Source organism: Trichoplusia ni, chromosome 7 (genome assembly GCF_003590095.1).
Source record: "Trichoplusia ni isolate ovarian cell line Hi5 chromosome 7, tn1, whole genome shotgun sequence".
Lineage (NCBI taxonomy): Eukaryota > Metazoa > Arthropoda > Insecta > Lepidoptera > Noctuidae > Trichoplusia > Trichoplusia ni.
In genome coordinates, this window is record NC_039484.1 from 6,484,202 (window position 1) to 6,506,307 (window position 22,106).

Genomic DNA, 22,106 nt, shown 5'->3' on the forward strand with positions numbered 1-22,106 from the left:
TACAAAGTAAATTATGAAACGTTAACAACAAAAGAATGAGACTTTAAAAAGTACTTAAGAAAGCAGTTGCTCAAATGGCATCTAAAATATTTACAGAACTAAAAACTTTACATTATGGATAAAAATATTTTTGTGAAGAGTTCGGAAAGATATCTTTAAGTAAATGTTCTGAGGGTAGAAGCCCGGTTTAAAGTATTTATAGTTGGACAGCCAAGCATTTTTCACTTGTACTTGTAACTTGTGGAACTAGGAACTGTGGAGTAAATTCGTTATTTTCTTACCTTATTTTATATTGCTGTTAAATTGTAAGACAAGTTTTTGAATTGTAAAAAAGCGTAATAGGTTATCAAAATTATGGGTATTTGATTGATTGTCAAAAATAGCGGCTTTTATTTTTGCTTTATCACGTAAACTAAAAATTAAAGAATCGAGTCATTTGTAATCGCGTGTATTGTCACCTATCACCATTAACATTTCACCACCTTTGATGCGCTTTATCTCTGAACATTTTATTGATTTAATACAACTAGTGGTCGCCCAGTGGTCGAAATTTAAATTGTAAGTGACTTAATATACATTATTAAAATATAATATGCAACTGCAAAACTACTATAACCACAGATTTGACCAAGACTGCTATTTGCCAATTTCTTTTTTGAACAAATTATATGAACTTAAAAGAAAATAAAACAAAGTATCTATTTAAAAAAGTGTTTACAAAACTACAGGAAACAAACTTTTCAACTATGTTTATAATAGATGTTTTTCAACTATGTTTATAAAAGAAACAATTTGACCACAGACTCCACAGAGTATGTATGCGTGTGTCAAATGCATGCTGGTTAGTATAATGTTTTATTAACTGATTTAATGTACTTTTTATGCATTATTATTAAAATCTTTTTTTATATTAAATGAGGCAAATAAAACTTTTTTTTGAGTACTCTATGCCTATGCACAAAATGAAAATCAAAAGAAACCATTTGACCACAGAGTATGTATAGGCAAATATATATATTTTTGATATGTCAATGTCAGTACTCTATGTCTACGGACAAAATTAAAAACAAAAGAAACATGTGTGTGTGAAATGCATGGTAGTGTGGGTAATGTTTTATTTATTGATTTAATGTACTTTATAAGCATTATTATTGAAAAATATTAGCGTTCTGCACTTCTCGTGCACATAAACTATAAGTGTGCCAAATTTGATGCTCCTGCGTCCGCGCAATTTTTGTAAAAAGGGGTACAAAGTTTTGGCATCACGTATTAATATATAGATAAAAAATACGTTTCGTCAAATACCTTATTGTTGGACAAAAGTAGAACTATTCCAACGAATTATTTGTTAAATAACTTATTGGAATCACAAATCAATGAACTTGTAATTTGCACGCTTTTAATATTATATTTCTCAATTTAGTTAGATCCCCCAAAAACTTATTCTGTCTTTTTTAAGGTTCAGTAATGAAAAAGAAAAAAATAAAGGAATGCCTAAATAATAACAAATAAATATAAAACCCAAACGCATACATTTTTCGTTTACAGTCAGTGGAAACGAAAAATAATACAGTAAAATTCTCATGAAATAAATAACATACAATAAATCGTATACAAAATATTTCTCTACTTGGAATAAATTGTTTCAAAGAGTTTCTCTTCCAGTAAGGATTTGTCGTGTAATATCCGCGGTCCGCAGTTTCTGTCCCAGATATTTTGTTGATGTTACCCGGAATCCCGTTCTTTGTGCCTAATTTGTACTCGCTACAGAATTATGCTTTAAATAATAAAACTCTATTACTTTGCTTATTTCACGAAAGCTTTTTGCTTTTGGTTATGAAGTATTTTTTAGAGTTACGTACAAAGGGTATAAACGAAACCTTATTACTAAGGCACCGCTGTCTGTTGGTCCGTCTGTTACCATGCTGTATCTCACGAAGGGTTATGGCCAGATGAAAATTTAAAAGATGATGTCTTTTTATCGCCGCTACAGAACAAATGATGGAGACGGACTTCCAGGTCAATTAACGTTGTTTAGGACATAAATTAGAAGGGTGGCTAATTTTGTTGCAAATTGTTTTTTCAGTGTAGCGAGGTCAACTCGCACTTGAGCCTCTTTTTTATCTGAAGTTATTGGTAAGTAATATATGGATTATACAAATAATATCAATCGGAATGTGTTTATCTTTTAAGTTGTACAAACAATATTTTATACGAAAGTAAAAATCACGTCCATAGCTTCATTTTATTTTTAGAAGATATCTTTCAGTGTTTTGTTTAGATAATAAACAAATACTTTTAACGATTATAAAAATGTACTATAAAAAGAAATGTAAACCACATTATCATTCGATTTGACGTCATAACCCAATTATCTTATCTACATTTTGACGAGTCTCATCCCGTTAGTATAGTGTTGTGTAGTGTATTGTACACATTCGACGTTATCTCAGCCTCCCCCATAGCCAGTTGTCAATAGTTCTATGTAAATGTCAAGATTAACTAACGTTCTCGATAATCCTATAACAGCACAATACCATAAAGTACATTGGGTCTAACTACACTTCTCAGTCACTCTGTTGCGATTGAGGAAACGAGATGGCGTTATACATCGTGTAGTTTGTTGTCTTGCTTGCACAAATGAAACAGTCTTTAAGAGGCGGCAGTAGGGACCTGTTTACGTAGAACTTATTAAGGCGAAGTGCTCAATGTCCACAGAATTACTGTTCAATTGACTAATGACATTTGTAATTGGATATGTATTGCATTCTGAATATTATCGCTCAGGGATTATTGCTCTGTCCGCGTTCCATTTAATTACATTTCATTATATGTATATTAATTGATAATCGTGTTAATATTTAATTTGACATTTCGGAAAATTGTTTCAGTTGATATTAATTGTTACTGTTTCAAACTTGTCTGGTTTGGTGTAAAAAGAAAATATATTTCAGTATCTGCTTTTTGTGCATTTTTGTTGGTACACAGTAAACATGGTAATTCGTTTCTGCCTTAAATAATCGAACTAACACCCTTTCAATCTTATACTTTAACCCTAAACACGAGACTTGAACATCTTTCTCGAGTGTGATAAAAACCAACAATTCCTAGAAGCCTTTTGTAATAAAGAAAAGATAGTCTTACGTAATACGTATATTATCTAGTTAGCCGTCCAATCCTTTCCGAGCACCGATGTCTGACTCGGTACTAATAAACCCGACGCGGATAACGGAACATCGAGTTAAGAACAAGACAAAGCTTTTCTATTATCTTAGTTATGATGAGAACGGATATCACTCGAGTCATAATTCCAACCAATAATCCTTCACTGTGAAGAATAGAATAAACTGTGGACGTGTTACGGCATATTCCTTAACGTTTCCACAGCAATTTGTCTCTTCAAGGCGAGTACTATTGGTTCTCGAATTGTTGTCACTTTGAAGTACGTGTAGTTAGTGCCTGAATGTGTGTGTTAACGGATATCGCATCACAAACACCGACTGCTCACTGTAGCGGCCTGCGACTGTACCTGTTAGAGACAGCGTTTTGAAATTCCGAGTTGGGAAAGTTTAATTGGAATTTTCGAGCACAAAAACAATTTAGCTTTGTATTTATCTTTTGCTTTTGTGATATCTTGTGGCAAGATTAATTTATTAAGGTTATAATTGCTGGGAATGGTTTACATTTCGATGACGGATGGAATATCAATCATAGGTGAATTCTTCAACTTTTTTTCCAGAATGGAATATTTTATATTCTTATGTAAATAAATAAATGCGGACAACATAACATACAACCCAAAGTAAGTTGCTAAAGCACTTGTGTTATGGAATTCAGATACAACGAAGGTACCACAGACACCCAGACCCGAGACAATGTAGAAATGTGATTTTTTTTCGGGACCTCAGAGTTAGCGACACCTTGAAACCGGTGCGTACGCCACTCGACCACGGAGGTCGTCAAAAATTACGTATTTATTTACATCAACTAGAGTAAAAAGACTGTTCATTCACATCATCAATCTGTTCTCCTTAGACCAAGAAGAGTTTTTCTACTCTATACGGGTCGTTGGCCTTTTAGGTTTTATTCATGATACTCAATACCTTGTTTTGATTACATCTTACAGATTCGCGGTTTTCATTGTAATGTGATTACTCTGTTTTTTACCCAAGTTTTTGTTAGAATCTATTTGTATTTTTTTTTTGTATTATTATGTCTATGAGGTTTCGAAGTAAATTATTATTGTGTGAGTTAACGATGTGAACGTGTAGTTACTGGTAATTATTTAGTCTATAGTTGTCGCGCGGGTTGTTGAATAAGTCATCGATTTTAATAGTTTAAGACCGCCTTTGCCACGCCTACTGTTTACGGCAGTAGATTATACCTATTATTTCATGGGGTATTTTAGTTAATTATGTTTTGAATTTAGCGTTTGAAACGAATTTGAAATTTAACACTTATTATGTTTTACTATATTAGAATGGATTTACATGTACGTATTATGTGTGTGTTATGTTAATATTTTTAAAGGTTTTCCAGCGAACTCCTTCTGTTATTTACCAACATTAAGATAAATATTGTAACTCAGGAACTGCGTGGGAAGCCAATTGAAACAAAGTGTGAGAAGCACCGAAAATATTTGTTATTAAAAAACTGTTGAATTTGAGATGTAAAGCTGTTTATGCAGACTTTAACATCGTACGCGGGGAATCCTTATTTAGTCACCATCAGGTTGTTTAACATCAAGTTTTTATTGTGCTTAATATCAAAACAACTTTTTGCCGGTTGGCAATCAAATTGGCTGCGGTTTACTAAGTACTTTTCGATCAACAAAATTATTATATCAGTAAAATACTTAATGATTAAAATATTTAGCTAAGAGTAAAATAACTCAGAGATTTTATTATGAAACTGTAGTTGGGGAATGGGAGGTAAAAAGGCCGGGGCAAAGAGGGTGGCACCCTTCCGGACTAGGTCAAGGGTCACTGGATCCTCTGCTCAGCAGGGAGCGGCCCCACCTCAATGTATATAGGATAACGATAATAGCCTATTGCGGCCTCATTACACCATTATATTAGAGCACTTATCACGTGCTCCTACGTTTCGTCATTTACTCTGATTGTTCCATTTTCATACATTAATTATCGCGTTTCATTCAAGCGACGTAATAAAGTTTGTAAACAAGTAATCGTCACTTGGAAATAGAGCAACAAACGCGGTGTGTGATAAAGTAATATTGTGGTTTGCGCCTGCTTGATATCAAATATTTATGCGAGCGTGGAAAGCCGCGGGCAGCAAACGCCTCGCAATGGCGCGGAAACTGTTCCTATAAAGCGTGTTATCCGACTACAAATAATATTTTTTAACGTAAAATAACAGTGGGGAACCGACAGTGTTTGCACCAGAGTGATCTTCAAAATGAATTGACTTTTCAACTTTTCGCCGACGCCGCGAACTAGTGAAACGCAATTTCGCATATCACATTTCCTCGCTTACCTCCTACATTTTATATTGCCTCGCGGATACGTGTACAAGTCTACGAGATTACGGCTCTGAACAAAATAAAAGCTCCTAAAACCTTATGATTATGCAAAAATAGATAAAAATCCTTTAACCGCTATAATACGCGCCTAAATCCGGCTTATGATAAAATCCGTCTGGTATTTGCTCGTTTCTCAGAATTATTGATAGAATAAATTGTTTATATCAATAGACTGGATGAGTTTTAGCGAGAATTTTCCCCAAGTCGTTAAAGCGTAACATGAACCGCTTTCAGTTTTAATTAATTCCTGTTTATTTTGTTAATATAATTAGTGGATAGAAGAATGTTAAGTAGTTAACGATGGATCTAATTTACGTGACATACAATTACGGGAGCTGATGTTTAGCGGCTGAATATAAATTCCGTGAGCGTCACAGAATATTGCCTTCATAATCAGCCTCTCGTGGGCGCCCAGATATTTTTATTCGAGTCTCGTTCGCACTTCATTTTATTTTTAGACAAAACACCGCCATGCATATTCGAGTGTTTCGCTTGTTTAACTACTGAAATCATTGCTTAGACGGCGGGAGAATTTTCAGTGCAATCTTAATATCTCAAGTTTAATATTTAAATTGGATTGTTAACCTTGCGAGGTAAATAACGATGAATGAAATAAATACTGACTGGAGAGTAGATTGATTAGTAACAAGATCCTTGTGGAAGATTTACTTTATAATGCTGTGCTCTGCCGCATTAATACGTAGGTTATCCTTTAATTTAGAGCTAAAGATTTAGAGCCTTTACACTGTTTTTTTGTGGCTTTATAAAATATCCTTCAGCTGCGCAACATTGTTCTCTTCATAAAATATATTGTGTGCTCGCAATTAAAGAATTTAAGACTGTTTTAAAAATGCAAACTTAAAACGTACAGGAACATTCACGAAAGCCATTTTAATAAATAACTCCATTAAATTGGTGCATACAAAATATTTAAAAACATTTTATAGTCGGTACAATTCCCCAGTAGTCGAGTGTATTGCTCATGTAGTTTTAAGTAAGAAAACCCATTTCTTAAATATCTCAACCGTAGCTAATTCAGAGTTCACGAGAGACTAAAGAAATTCAAGCCGTTTACGAAGTAAAGTCCCAGTTTTAACATTTCCAAGTGCAAACAAGTCTGTGAAACTTGTTCGTAGTTGTGGGACAGCACGGGACGTGTTTATTGCAAATAGGAGCTCAGTACGGCAGTGGAACTAAACTAAGCGGGGATTTCGTGTAGTGTGCGCCGACCTGCCGGCTGTAGCTCTCTCTCTGTTATTATTTTATTTGCTTGATGGATATTGCTTGTATCTTTTAAAGTGTACACACAAAATCTAGGAAACATTTAACTTGTTTGTTGTGTTTTCACTGGCTAAATGTGATAGTCTAAAACGTGTCGTATTACATCCAAAGAGATTTATGAAATGGACTGATGGTTAGCTCTAAAAATGCAAGAGCTGTTAAATAGATCGTTTTCACCATTTAAAAAATTTTTAAGCCTTTTACTCCATACATAAATAATAACATAAATTAAGATAACTGGCAAATATCAAAGTAATTAAAAGCTTAAAGCTCAGCATTGAGTTAATGATTCTTGCGTTACGAAACCAGCGCTCAAATATTTAACTAACATTACACATTAAACAATTCAAATAAGACTTAAAAGCGGTTTATTTATTTAAATGTGAACGCAATAAATACAGATTAGTAAATAAATTGTAAATAATAATGTTTAGAAACCTTTGTAAATGATAATGACGGGCCAATAGTAAATATCATATTTAATTTATAAATGTTCTGAAACATTGGGAAAGGTGATTTATTGAATGGTTTTCTGTATTTGTTAGCTTTTAGCATTGGGCATTGACGTGAATTTATTTTGTTTATCAATTTTAATATTTTTGGTCAACACTAAATTGTTTCAAAGCGAAATTAAAATACCTAAGTTTTAATTCGATTTCCCGTCAGAAAAAAGGTTTGAATAACACAAATTTGATCAATCAGCTCCAAAGAATAAGCTTTCAACTAAAGCCAGCTACTAACCATTGAATCTTATCAGCATTACCTCTATAAAATATTTAAAAGTTCACTTTCGAATCGCCAAAGTCGGCCAGAACCCCAGTTGACTAGTGATTTATTCAAACAGAGGCAAAAGAATTAATTACTTTGCCAAGTGTCGGTAGTGAAAGAAGTTCCCGGCTTGGAGTTATAACAGGTTGTACTATCACCTCTTAACGTAAGACTGTTGTATTCGTGGGAGCGAGACAGCGCGCTACACGGCCGAGAGCGGCATCTCTCTCTAACAACTGTAACAGTCTTCATTTAAAATGTGTTGGTAGGTCCCTGGCCGCCTCGAGACTGTTACTTTACCTTTTGACGTCAACTGCGTGCATTTTAATGGTAGCTAGTCCATTTAATTAGGTGTACACTGCACAGCTGCTACATTCACTTGCTTTATTACATTTGTTTGACTTCGTAAACGATTGCGTCATTTGCTCCAGTGACGTCATGACTCGGCTTTTGTTTTAGATTTAGGTATGAATATTTTTAGTTGTGAATGTTGTGATAATTGCTCGCATTGTTCTCGTTTACGTGATGTTCATGAAAAGAACGTGTTTGTTTTTATGATTTACCAGCATAACCCGTGTTTTTCTCGCTTTATTACGTTGAAATTATGGAGTTGCAAATTTTTAAACGGCCTGTAGGTACGCCTGTTTTTGTTCGATAAAATTAAAACTAACCTAATCTAAATGAATCCCACTGGATGCTTCAGAGATTCTCGCGTCTAAACGTACAAAAATGTTTAGCCATTATTAGCGATGTTGCTGTTTAGCTATTAAAGTAAAATAAAATACCCATGCTAGATGGGAGCTAAAGTTTTGAAATCTGTCATCTTTTCTCGATGCTAACCAAACGACACAGCAAATTAAACATCCAGTAACTAAAACTCTAGAAATAGAACTAACATAAAACAAAACTTTATTATTCATTAGTGTTGCATATAATTGGCTCGCAATAAATATTAGTAACGACGTACGAATGCTATTGGAGCGCGCATCATTAAAAGTGCTTACTTGCTGAGTGCCCGAGTTCCTCTTAAGATATTTCTATCGGTACTATCGTTAATCGTTGACGGTCTAGACTAGGGTTTTAAACGATAAACACAAATAGTTCCATTAGAACAGGTCCTTGGAGATCAAAGGGTTCAATGGAGCTGGTTTTGACATCGTTGGTTTAATACTCACTTATACAAGTACACGTACAAATTGTTGTGTCTTTTAGCATACAAATAATATAATAGTTTTATCAAGATTGTATGTCACACGTAACGTTTGTTTGCCTTAAATTTTTGCTTTTGAAGTTTTTGTCTGTCAGTTCCGGCTTATTTGTGAAACTAATGATGATAGTTTTTTTTTCTTGGTAATAGACTTGACTTAGGTTTGAATTTGCGGACAAACAAACACAAGAAGAAGAACAATAAAGTTTCATAAGAAAACACAATCAGGAACAACTCAAACGCAACCGCGGGATAAATAAACCTTAGGGCACGTAAATTATTTCAGCATTCCTTTATAGATAAACTCCAACAGAACGTAATTCATTAAATTTGTCAAACTGCTTATTTATTGAACGTTTATGACTCAACTATTTGTCTGATGTTAACACGTAATGCTGTAATTGTCAATAAACTTTATCTAACACTTTACGAGAATTTGTAAACGCCGCTAGATAGAGATCTTAATATTTCCATTTAAATTGCGGTTTTACCGAACGAAGTTATCCAAAGTATAGGTATAAATGTAATATAGTTCGTATTTAAAGTTTATTTTCTTCATCGGCTAGCGTCCGTCCCGGTTAGTGGTCCATTACATTTTCGATTAAAATTCTGTAAAGCGTCAGAATCTTCGTTAAAGCTTTTCACAGACTTGTGAATAGTTTTTTTAGTTCACAGGGTCAACTTCAATTACTAAGCGGCTAGTTGAGTGATGAAGGATGTGCAAGGACGGTATATCAGTCCATACAAGCGTTTGATATTTTGGTGTAATTGCCAGATTGGGTTTACAATACGAAATATATCGTACAGTCGGCTTACAATTTGAATGTGTGTGAATATGCAAATTCCTGACATTTATTGTGACACGCGACACTAGCTTCTGAATATACCCGTATGTGTGTTCTATTCAATACGATGTCAAATTTTATGTCAAGCACTGAGTTTGCACTGAGATTCGAGACAAACAAAAATCGTCATACAGATACACTATACATAGCTCCAAATGTTATTTTTTACATTGATCGTTCGAAAGCCGGGAATCGGTATGCAAGCGATGCATTTTTTCGTCCACAACCTTAAATCGCTACGAGTAGTGGCTGGTGGCTTCAGCACGAATATCGGTGAAGTATGAGTCCAAAGCTCAATCTTTCACTCATTTCATTTATTAAAGGGAATCGAATGACGCTCTATAGTGGCATTGTTACTAACCTGGTTCATGATGAGACGCTGTCGGCGCGGAGAATGCGCTGGAGCAGCCCGGACGACGCGCCAGTCCTCCCAGCTCGGGAACTGCATAAATAACATTATTATGAAAATCATTTATTAAGAATTTGACTAAAATAATTAATTCACCCCACAATATTTACAAGATATTTACAAATGTTTGCAGTGTAGTATATTTTTTCGTACGGAATATATTCTAAAGTTCGAATCAATATAACTGTACATGTTATTTTATTCCAATTCGTGGAACTTTTCGGAAAACATTGCATTGGTTTAGTATCACACATTTTTTAGCTATATATTTTTATTATCGTCGTCAAAGCACAACAAATTCGATCTCTGAAATCCTAGAAGCACTCACGCTCAATTTGATTTCGACGCGGAACATATTTCCTTTGTTTGTACAGATTGTAAACTCCTTGGAAAACATAAAATTCTTTTTGTAACACGAGGACAACACAAGGAGCCCGCGTTAAACAAAGCGAGCGCAGATAATATACTTCAAACATATCTCGCAGTGTCATACATTTATCCTGACGGCAAACAAGACAAAAAAGTGAAGCCGGGCGGCGAATGCGAAGCGATTAGCGTTCGGCTTTCATGATTAACTCACACAAGTTCTCTCTTTTCCCCTCGTCCTTCGCTATTTTGTTGTTCGCCTGTACCGAGAAATGTTGAAATGGTTTTTCTCAGCAAGATAACAAATAGGCCACGGCCGCTTAGACACTAATCGGGTTTCACTGAAATGGGATTTCGCTAAGCTATGAAAATTAAATGCTCTGCTCTCAAATTCGAATTATCCCGAGATGAAAATTAAATAAATCCAACGTGGCCTGTAATTTAAACCTCAAGCTGTGCGAACTTTTCTCTATTTGACTGAACCTTTAAGTGCGACTTTGAATTGTTTTTGATCGGTGGATTTCCTCACTGGCTTGAAACGGTCGTTTTTGTAGAAACATGAATCGCCGGCCTCAAACGGGTCATTATTTGAACAAAAAACAGGATGTAATTTTTTGCGCTGACGTTCTTATAACGTAGACGAACATAAATCGGTTAAAATACAAAGCGCTGCGTTAAAGTGCTGTAAAATTTCACACACGTATAGAGAGCTATTCAATTTAGAATTATCTCGAAACGAAATTAAATTGAATATCAAACAGTTGAGATAGTGCTGATTTCGAGTCTGGGCAGTGAGCGGGCGCTTAGATAAGTGGCTGCTATTTAATATCTGCAGGATAGGGGGAGCTGGCGCCGTGCCACTGGACCACGACGAATTACAAATAGGCACAACTCATAACTCGAAAAGCTAAAAGTTTATTACTTACGAAGCAACTCATTAAATCGTGTTTATGGTACTCGAGCCTTTAATAATGACGACAAAGCACGTAATATATTTCGTATTACCTTTCAGGGTAAAATGGAGGCTTTAAAATTGTTTGCTGTGCTACTAATAATGTAACTCGTAATCTATTAATAAGTTTAGTATTCAAAGAAAGCGGTAGCATATAGTTTGGCGTTAATACGACAGAAGCTGATAAATACCCATATCCCTGATTGTTTGCTTGAGGTTACGCAGTAAGCAACTTTACATACATTATTCAAGTCAAACAAACGACGCACCGTAATATCGGGACTCCGAACAAGGTCTTACCTGGGACGAGGTTATTCGTGGGGTCCGCGAGTGATCGTGGCGGGGTATTGTTCCTGCCCTCTGCCCCCGCTAGGGGAAATAGGACAAAAATAGAGCAGACATACATTATTTATTTATTCCAGATCACTCTGGATTTATTTGCTATCTTCATGGTGAAACTTATGTAATGCAGGTTATTTACAGCTCTAATGTTGCATGATATTTAAATAAAGGAAATATAGAGTGTAGTCTAGCGACAACATTTTTAGGAATGGAAGTTAAACACTAAGCATTCTTTCAGGGTAAATTGTAAGCTAATTGATCGCAGGAGAAGGGAAAATGGAGCTATTAAGAGTTACTGACAAAGAAGATGTATGTTGCTATCACCATTATAAGTGTTATTAAGTGACAAAATAAATAGATTTTTGGATAGCTCGCAAAGGAGCGTGCATGTCACCAAAACCAATAGAGAAGACCAGATATAGAGTCAAAAACAAACCAAAACACCGTTTAATTACAAGATGAGTTAAAGTTTCGCAGCAAAAGCATGTGTTAATTAAACCAGTGGAAATAATAGACGCTTGTAGCATCGGAAGCGTGAACAAGTCTTACCTGGAGTGAGAGTAGGCGTGCAGCCTGCGAGAGAACGTGGCGGAGAGGTATTGTGACTGCCCTCTGCCCCGACTAGGGGAAACAGGACAAAATAATACACGTTCATTATTTTCATAGTAACACCCTGTAGGTAATATTTAAGTTTGGACAAAACGGGGAAATTGTTTCGGAGAAATACGTATAAAATAGAAACACCTATATTGCCTTAAAATAAACATTGGTTGTGCACGGTTTGCTTTTTTTCGCGGGATTCGAACCCGATTTTTCATGAAACTTGTTTGGGTTTTTTTTTCGAAATTCGTTGACCTATATTTAATTTGTTTGTACATGTCAATATTGTTTTATTTTGTGATCGTTATTTTAAAAACTTAATCTCAAGCAAGAAACGAAAAAAACCTATCAAAGCTTTTTATAACATAAAAAAGCTTTATAATTACTATAATTGACGACAAAATGATATAACTATTTAAAGACTAAATCCTGCTATTATATTAATCGATGAGTGTAATTAGTTCGTATTTTCTACCATTACGGCGTCATTAAACTATTTTTGTTTGCCAACCTACAGCTGTTGTATGCACAGTGGTTTGAATGTTTGAGCACAGTTCCAACTGAAGGGATTAAAAGTTTATTTTGCAACAACAAACACGAGCCGTCGGAAAATATTTATGAAGGTCGGTTTTTGAAACGGACGCCTGTATCGGGGCTGTGAAATGGTAATTAAAGTTGACTGTGAATGTCATTAAAATAGTGGAAAATGTTTGTTTAAAGCGATGTTTACATGATCGATACTGATTATCTATTTTGTTTGCACTTGCATACTGAGTTTGTTTTTTTTTTATTCAATCAGTTGTCCCGAGGGGCGATAAGTACATCCTGTCTATTGTAGGGAGTCAAATTCTCTTTTTTCCCTGATGACCGGTCAACAAAGACAGTAAAAAGGAAAAAAGTCAATTGATTTAGAGACCATTTCCGTTTTCAAGTCGGATAAAATACATTAGTTTTTTCTTTTAAGTTATAATGCGTTTTAGAAATGTAAGTTGAATATAATCTCGATAAAAGCCCATATTACTTTAAATTGAGTTTGTAAAATAATACTTCATAATCAATAAAACTTAAATAAATGTTAATAATTAACAGTACATACAAGTAATTAAATAATTACCTGTTAACCACTCAATTTTAAAACCAATTCATAACTAAAAATGGTTTCCTTTTCAAGCGTGAATTTTACATCTTTATTTACCCACATTGAACAAAAATAACATTTACAATTTATTTTAAATGCATTCGAATTATTGGAATTTTGTTCAGTTGTGAAAATAAAAAATTAAATGCAGACTGCTCCGCATACATTTTAAATGAACGTATTATATTGTAAGCCCATTAATTAAAATTCGCTTTTATCCGTTTTTGAATTAAAATTCGTTGATGACGATAATCCTTAACTATTAATATTAATTTATATTGAGATAGTCTTAAGAAAAAATACAAGAAAGGATGTTAAAAGGAGGTAAGTGATGTTATGTTATTAAAGTCGAGACAAATGAAGCGCGTAATAAAAAGACGGACGTGTCTAGGGATCACGGAGGACATTTGTTGAGAAATCGAGGCTAAAACATAAGAGATTATGTTAATAGGTGTTATTATATTCCCGGGAAGAGCTCGCCACGCCAAGATCCAGCATCGACATCTGCAAGCTTGGCCCGCAGCCAAACCAGCTCCGTTATACCAACTACAGCTAACTTACTCTGTTTAGACGGAATATAACCTAAAAGCACTCGTGTATTCTTGTTACGAAGGGCAACAAACAACTGTTGTTGAAGCTATCTTTCGAGAATCTTATCTTTTAATTACACAATTAAGCACCAAAAGTATCAATTAAACTGATCACAAAAGTGAGATTGTGAATGGCATACCTAATGTAAAACGTAACACGCTCATGCTTATATTTATAAATATGATCACGTTAATTAATTATTATTAATTACAAGGGCAATGTATAATGGACGTCAGAATAAGCGATGCACTGATACGTGATAATACTATATCGAAGTGCATTCATATTGAACAATAAACATTCCAATAAAAATAATAAAAAAATATAACAAGCCGACATGATATAAAAATTAATAACCAAAACGCGAACAGCGGTGACACGAAGAATGAACGAAGCGAAACACGAACAAAAAAACGTCCGACATCGTGTGTAAAATGCGACACATTAGCTGCGCTCGCGCCGCGCCCGCCGCACGCCGCGCCGCCCGCCGGCCGCCGCGCGAGGTCGCCGCTTGTCGAAAAACATTGACCTATTAACGTACGATATGAGGCAACCGGTCGCGATGATAGATACACTGGAATTCACATACTTGCTTTTTCAGCTAAATATCCAACAAAGAATTTGAAATATGACAGACGCGAAACATTTTTCATTTTACAAGATCGTAAAGTATTGAAGTTGTTTGAGCTTATAAAGTTCATAATAAACATGTTTGTGGTGATCTACGGGCTTTGATAGAATAAAAGTACGAAATAAATGTGTCCACATCAAGTAATAACACTGGATATATAGTGAGAGTTATGGTTTAATAAATAACATAAAAAGCACATTAAAAGGGTTTGTGAGTGGAGTGACTATAATATTTTTGGAATCTGGTTTTTGATGGGTGTCGTGAAGTAATTATGTAAATTATACATTCGTATATTCCATTAAAACGAATGAATGTTTTTGTAGTTTTAATACCTTATCTACTTAAAGTGCATTGATAGTTTTAATTGCGTTTGACATTTGATAAACTTTGCATAATTTGAATAGATAATTGTTATTTTTGTCTGCAATACATTTGGACTTAATTTCTTAATAAGTGTTTTCATGAAATATTTTATAGAATATAAACTATTTAAGCATGGCTATATAAGAAGGATATTACTATAAATAATGACTAAAAGGTTGACAGAGCGGCTAAAACAAAGGAAAACAAGTTAAAAGAAGAATTGCGAAACAAGCTTATACATACAGTATAGATCCATAAACGATAAGCGATGAGGAAATGTATCGAAAACATAATAATTTAAAGGTTGCACAACAAAGTAATGGAACGTTATTTAATTTTGTTGTAGGTTAAAGTACAAATAATAAATACTTATTTAAAAGTCAGGCTTAGCAGTTTAAGAGTCCTTAAGCTTAATTCAAAGTATCGCCAACCTGAGGCGAAAAAGATAATAACTGACTTAGTTAATTGCGTACTTGCGTAATATTCGTCAGCACTAAGTATTTAGTACTCCAAGTTGTGAAGGTCGATGACCCCAATAAGCGCGTACCACATCTCAGCGAGGTACTAAACGCAATAATTGATTTCCAGCTACGCCTAGGGTTGACCGGCCCATAACGGTCATGAATATTGCACTAAATACAATATACAGGAATATAACTTTACCTATATGTTTACCTTAATGTATTTTCTAAGAGGAATACAGGGTTTGCGTTCAGGAGGAAATAGGTCGAGAATACCTGACGTACGTCATTTACCATCAAAGTTAGTTAGTCATCACAGCAAATGGACACTGGCAAACGGAAAGTGCCCAAAATCCTACCCTGACTAGAATTAGGGATGACACATCCCATTATCCCAGTGTAGGTTTCATAGGTACTGACTATGAAGTACGAAATACTGATTTAACAAACAGGAAATGGATATCACAGATCAAAGCTATTGAATTAAAGTAGTACGTTAAAGTTTTCAAAGAGTTAATTAGCTCGGAATACATTCGCACAAAGGGAAAGTTACGGATCACAGAGGTTCCGATAGGTGTTAAAACTTGTAAAGAAAAGCTTCACAGAAATCGACAAAAGACCGAAACGACTTAAGTAACCACAGTCGACCCTGAAATAAGTGAGAACTAGTTCACTCATACATTTGCAGTGTTACGGCTAGTTAGCATAGACTAAGTCGTAACTATGCAGTTCTAACTATTCTGAGTGATAGATTTGTTAGCGTGCTTCATGAATTTGTCATTACTATTCTTGTTCTCGTCCCTCTAAGTGTTAAGCCATTATCCAGTTTTGTTCACCAAGCCAACGTTGGCCAAACAGACATTAACGTCCAATGCATTGTTGGTCCACAAGAAGTGCACAACAGCAGTAAATAAAACAGCAATGGATGTAATTTTAAAACAAGTCTCCAATGTTGGCTAATTAAAAATACACGGCTCAATGCTCATGTTAACGTTGTTAAAAGCTTAGCTAATCTCTTAAGTAAAAAGAGCTTAATAAGTTCGGAAAGAGACTTAAAAGGTGATACGTTCTTCAGAAAAAGTAAGGCGTTTAATCTTTTAATGTGAACAAAAACTGGCATTACATCATGTTGTATCGAGTGATTTTCGCTACTAAATCGCGAGAATCTACAACATATTGTGTCTACGTGAAAAAAATTGCTTTTTACGCTTTTAACATAATCGCCATTTTAAATCTATAGACTAGCTCTAGACAAGGAAATATTTTGTGTTATTGAAAGTTTTTAGAATGGATAAAATAAACTCGAATACGAAAAGAAAAAATCCGATGAAATAGACTTATCCTATATAGTGCCAGGAAATTCACGGAAAACAGCATTTGAGTTTGTACTCCGGAGAAAATAGAGGCGGGTTGTAGGAGATGAGATTTGCCAACATTCATAGCAAATTACATTTACCAGAAAAAAATCAACTACGAATTTCAACCAATGCATTTTAAAAGTAATATTTTGCGGATGTGACAGCGCCTTATACGACGTCTCTCTTACTCTACAGCACTTATCTTACTTTAAGTGGTGATCTTATAAGTCTAAGGCGAAAGTAAGTGTATTTTTCACCTACGGCTAGATATACTCATGACCGGCTACAAACAGTTTGTAGGCAAAGTAAATATAATACTTTTGTATTATATTTACTTTGACGAAGGCAAAGGAAATAGTTTAAACTGCTTGAAAGGGATTTTCCAGCCGCTCAAAAAAACAATGACCGAAAATCTCTAAGTCTGCTTTTTACAAACGGTTATCACAACTATTGTTTGAAGGAAACCAAGAACAATACACGGATTTTCGCAATTTTCTCATTGAAATAACACCAACTCTGTTAGCAGTGAAAGCCACTTAATATTGAAAAGGAAAATCATTTTTCGTTCTCACGCAAAATGAATCACAGGTTTGACATGCAACTTTCATCACTTGTAATGGACTGATGGATAGGTGACATAAAAAACGTTCGGATGAAATATGAAGAGAATATTACCTGCCTTTAGTTCTTTATGAACGGAATTTTACCATTTTTGTTGTTTTAAAAATATATAGGTACATAAAAGTTATAAAGCTTGGTTGTCGTTTTTCAAATTTCATAGTAAAAAAAAGCTTCGATTCAAGAAAATTGTTCCATTTCATGCCAAATACAAGAAAACTTCAACTATATATAAAAACTTTTTATAGCGGTTTTACGGTTGAGCTGACAAGAATTCTATTTCAATTATCATAATTGAACTCAAGACTCTGAAAATACCAAGTGAAGTAAACGTAGACGTGAAATCGGTTATGCTCCCGTAAAATTTGTATCAAACTACAAATTGAAACGGTGCCGGCGTTTGATAAAAATATTGAGCAGATAAATTTGATATTGCCATTTCCTTTTAGTTCGATAAGCATCTGAACATCTTGTTTGCCTTTTACTCCCAAATGGAAAGTTTTTAAAAGGAAGCCTTTTGAGACATTCTAAAAACATTTCCACGTATTTCGAATTTAATACTAAAATCAAAATAAGAATCAATCATCTTTTATTGCTGAATAATTAATAAAATACATCGTTGGAAACGAGTTCTGTAGATTTTATCGTTCCTGACGGGCTACCAGCTTTATAGGTAACATATTATTATTTATATTGCTTTCTTAAAGCTCGTATACTTTGCAATCCACCGCCTCGGTATCGTTAGAAGGATCGCAAAAAGAAATCTGATAGCTGTAATTGAAATATCGTTAGCAATATGCATATAGCGTTGTAATTAATATGTCCATTTTGATATCTTTGCAATTTTCACCGCGTTGAAATTCAAAGCGTAGCTTCAGGGGCAAAAACAATTCAGTTATAAACTACGTGCATTTCAATACTGCTTGTTACGATTGTTAATAATGTTGCCTATATTTTTGAATACTATGTTTTTAATAATGCTTATTATTATTTACCTGGATGAGGGTGTGCATGTGCGTGTTCGGCGGGAGGCTGCATGGATGACAAGGCGGAGAGAGGAGTGTAGCGGGCTCCGTCCTCACGTGAACATCCTTCCTATAAACAACATTAATACTTTAGTAACAACTTCTTATTCCTTTCCAATAACTTAGTTTACTGCAAAATTAAATCATATAAAAATGTTAGATATCGAAATAATGTGTCGGCAACAAGCCTACCAGGGTTACTGATGGTAAAGATATTACTTTATACGCAAAAAAGGTCTAAGTGAAATATAGTACGTCGTGTGGATAAAGTAAGCTTACTATCGTGTTTATCTACATAATTATACATTATGCATATCTTTTTAGAATCACTGACGCTTCGGTGAGTTAACCCAACATTAATAAGATTTACACGTCAGACGATATAATCTGCTTCAAGGGTTACGTGATGGGTACTCCTTTTGCGCGTAAATCTTTCACACCTCAATTCAACAAATAAAGGTATGGAAACTAGCAAAGGAAAAACATCGTTCTTATGAAATACAAAGGCTTATTTTTCCGTGGTAACTCACGTGGGTTAAGGCAATGAAGGATAACGTGAGAATGAGGTCCCGAGGCGTGTTTACATAGAACTTACTTCATTACTGTATATTAATGAGAACCGAAGCGCCCGAGGTGTATAATACATTTTATTACGTATGGGTAATATGCGCCTCAATTTACTAACTTTGCCGATGGAAAGGGATTGTCCTCGTAATTCAGATCAACAAGTCGTGAGTGATTTTGTCGAATATCAATTTTATGTAAAGTGGAATAATGATCTTACCTTTTCACAGTTGGCTGTAGCTGTTGTTTGCGTGTGGCTGGTTGATGAGATGCGGTACTGCATCCCGGATACCGTGCAAAACCCCTCGTGATGATGAGTGGAATACACACCGGTTATAGTTACATCAGTATCTTGATTAACTATTACTTCAAGTTTTTGTTTTCGGTCAGACATGGCCGATTCGTCGCTTTCAGTTTTAGCATCAAATTCAATTTTAGATTCCGACTTCACGCCGGAACTTAGCCCGTTTTTTGACTTCTGTGAATAGGATTCGTCACTGCATGAGTCTGATGTTGTATCGTCTTTGTTAGATTTAGGTGAACGTTTTTCGTAACTAGCTGCTAAAATAGCAGTGGCATTTAAACTTGCCATGCGTTTTTGTACCACCATGTCTTTAAGATCCATTACAACCTCATTTCTGTTACGCTTCTTTTTTATAGGTACACCAGCAGTCTTTTTCATTTTAGCTGGCGGTTTGTCGGAGTCCGATTTGCCTGATACCGTTTTAGTGGCTACCTTCTTTTTCTCCGGGATAGAGACTTTTTTCTTGGTTTCTAATTCACTATCTTCACTTGAAGAAGTTGAGGATTTCGGATCCCAGTACTTCCCTGCACTTCTAATACCCCTTACCTCTCGTAAAGACCTTGGAGGGGGGTTATCGTCGGAACTATCAGAACTCGCTTCTTTCTTTTCTTTCTTAGCTTCATATTCTGATTCCGAAGTACTTTCTTGTTTTTCAGATTCTCTAGTTTTAGTTTCTTTCTTTTTCGGTGTTACAGTTTTGGAAGTACTAGGCAATGCTTGTCTATCTATGGTCTTCATCAAACCTAATTCCATGTGAGTTCTACTTTCATTTTCGTACAAGCAATGTACTTTAGCGATGGCATTTAGGGAAGCCATTCTATGTTTTTTTGGGCCAGACCACATAGATAATAGTTTTAAGCGCCTTTTACTCGGTTTTTCATTACCCAGCAAAGCAGAATTATCTTTAAGATCAATAAGAGAATCTTTTGATAGTTCTTTTAGTTCTTTAGATGGGGCTTTTTTGGCACTGTCCGTGATTCTATTTTTTTTAAGCTTTTTGTTTTTAGTTTTCTTATTTTTAGGGGTGTCAGATTCCGAGGACTCTTTGGTGTCATTGTCATCATTTGACTCATTAACGCTGTCATCAGAAGACGTGTAATGGAACGTTTTAGTGTTTAACGCAAACTTGGAGTTATCAATATCTTCATCGGAAAGACTTCCTTTTTTAACTTGCTTTTTCGTCTTAGCCACAGTTTTCTTTGCGGGAGAGGACTTAACTGGCTTTTCAGATTTTTCAGTTTTCTCTGTTGAAGGTTCTTGGTCAAGAGGAAAAGAAAGCTTTATGGGACTAAAAGGTTTTCCTGTTATACTTGACTTTCGAGCCACCATTTTATATGACTTACTTACAATAGGTTTTGGTTTTTCTTCTGAGTCAGCTTCATTACTTACCGCACTGGTTTCGACACTGGACGCACTGCAAACATTTTGATTTTGGTTTGCATTTAACTCTTCCGATCTTTTATTTTTTAGTTTGTTTACAACTTCTTCAATGGGGCGATGTGGCGAATATTTCTTCTTTTCAGATTCTGTCTTCTTGTCTATAACTGTACCTTTTACTCTGGCTATTGGCCGAACACGGCCAATATTCTTATTCACTGGACTTCGGAAGTCAGACAAAATGCTTTTGGGAGAATCTACTTTTTCTGTGAAAGTGTAAACATCGATTTCTGATCCTTGTACCAAAGCGTTCGATGAGCTTTTCTCCTTTGCGTTTTCTTCTGTCTTTGTTTCTACTTTCATCGACAAGAACTTTTCTGAAACACTAAGATTCCCTTTGGAATTCTTGCAACATTTTACGTCGATATCCACAGTGCGCGGAGATCTGCTCGAAGTGAAAAATTTTGGGGGCCTTTCCGTCTCAGATTTTGGCGTCTCTGGTTGACTAGCAGATGAAGTTTTAGGTGGAGTCTTACAAACAGATGGGTCATTATTTTTATTACCAACTGACTCTCCTTCTTTTCCTTCATCAACCTTAGTAGTTTTAGGTTCATCTTTACAGTCAGAAACCGTTTTATTCTCTTCCTTAGAATTTTCTTTCACGTGTTTATTCTCTTCGTCTTTTAATTTCGTACCTTCTTGTTTTGATTGCGAAGCTGCTTTCTTTTTTTCATTCGCAGCAGAATTTCCTTTTTTTATTATAGTTTTAGCTTTAGTAAATTTCGGTGTAGCTTTTTTTACATCTTTATTAATTTTGTACTTTACATCATCTTCTTTTCCATTCTTTTTTGCATTTGGCTTAACAGGTTTAGCCTTTTTATCCACTTTAATTGGTTTTTTGCATGCAACTTTCTTTACATTTTCTGCGGCCACTTTAGGCGGATCTTTTTTCTCCTTGGGGTCTTTCTTGGCTTTTTTAACAGGTAAATCGACTCGCGTAGTCGAAGCTTTTGATGGTCCCGCTTTATTGGCGTCGGATGAATTTTCATTTTTGTCTCCAGTTCCGGAAACTTCATCAGTTTTAGAATTGATCGAATCATCCTTCGCCGTATTCTTTTTCGGGCTTTTAATCAATGACTTGTTTACCAAATTTTTTACTTTTTTCGGCGACACAGACTTCTTTGCAGCCTGTTTGGCAGTTGAACTCTTGAATGATGTTTTATTCAGTTCCCCTTTCTTAGGTAAGGGTTTTGAAGTTTGTGACCGCATTGTCCGGTTGTAGTCATATGAATGTTACCGTCATTGATGAAGTGATTCTTAAGATCACATTCTGGAACAATTCAAAAGAAATATGTTAATTGAAG

At 35.0% G+C, this 22,106-nt stretch overlaps 1 protein-coding gene across 1 annotated transcript in view; it reads right to left on the minus strand.

The window, feature by feature from the left end:
* LOC113495895 overlaps positions 1-22,106 on the minus strand; it is a 230,190-nt gene that overhangs the window by 144,260 nt on the left and 63,824 nt on the right. The window contains exons 2-6 of the mRNA XM_026874895.1: positions 19,282-22,072; positions 18,468-18,567; positions 12,262-12,333; positions 11,671-11,739; positions 10,005-10,085 (exon numbers count right to left, since the gene is read on the minus strand). Of these exons, the coding sequence (XP_026730696.1) occupies positions 10,005-10,085; positions 11,671-11,739; positions 12,262-12,333; positions 18,468-18,567; positions 19,282-22,011 (3,052 nt within the window). The 5' untranslated portion in view covers positions 22,012-22,072. The remainder of the gene's footprint in view (positions 1-10,004; positions 10,086-11,670; positions 11,740-12,261; positions 12,334-18,467; positions 18,568-19,281; positions 22,073-22,106) is intronic.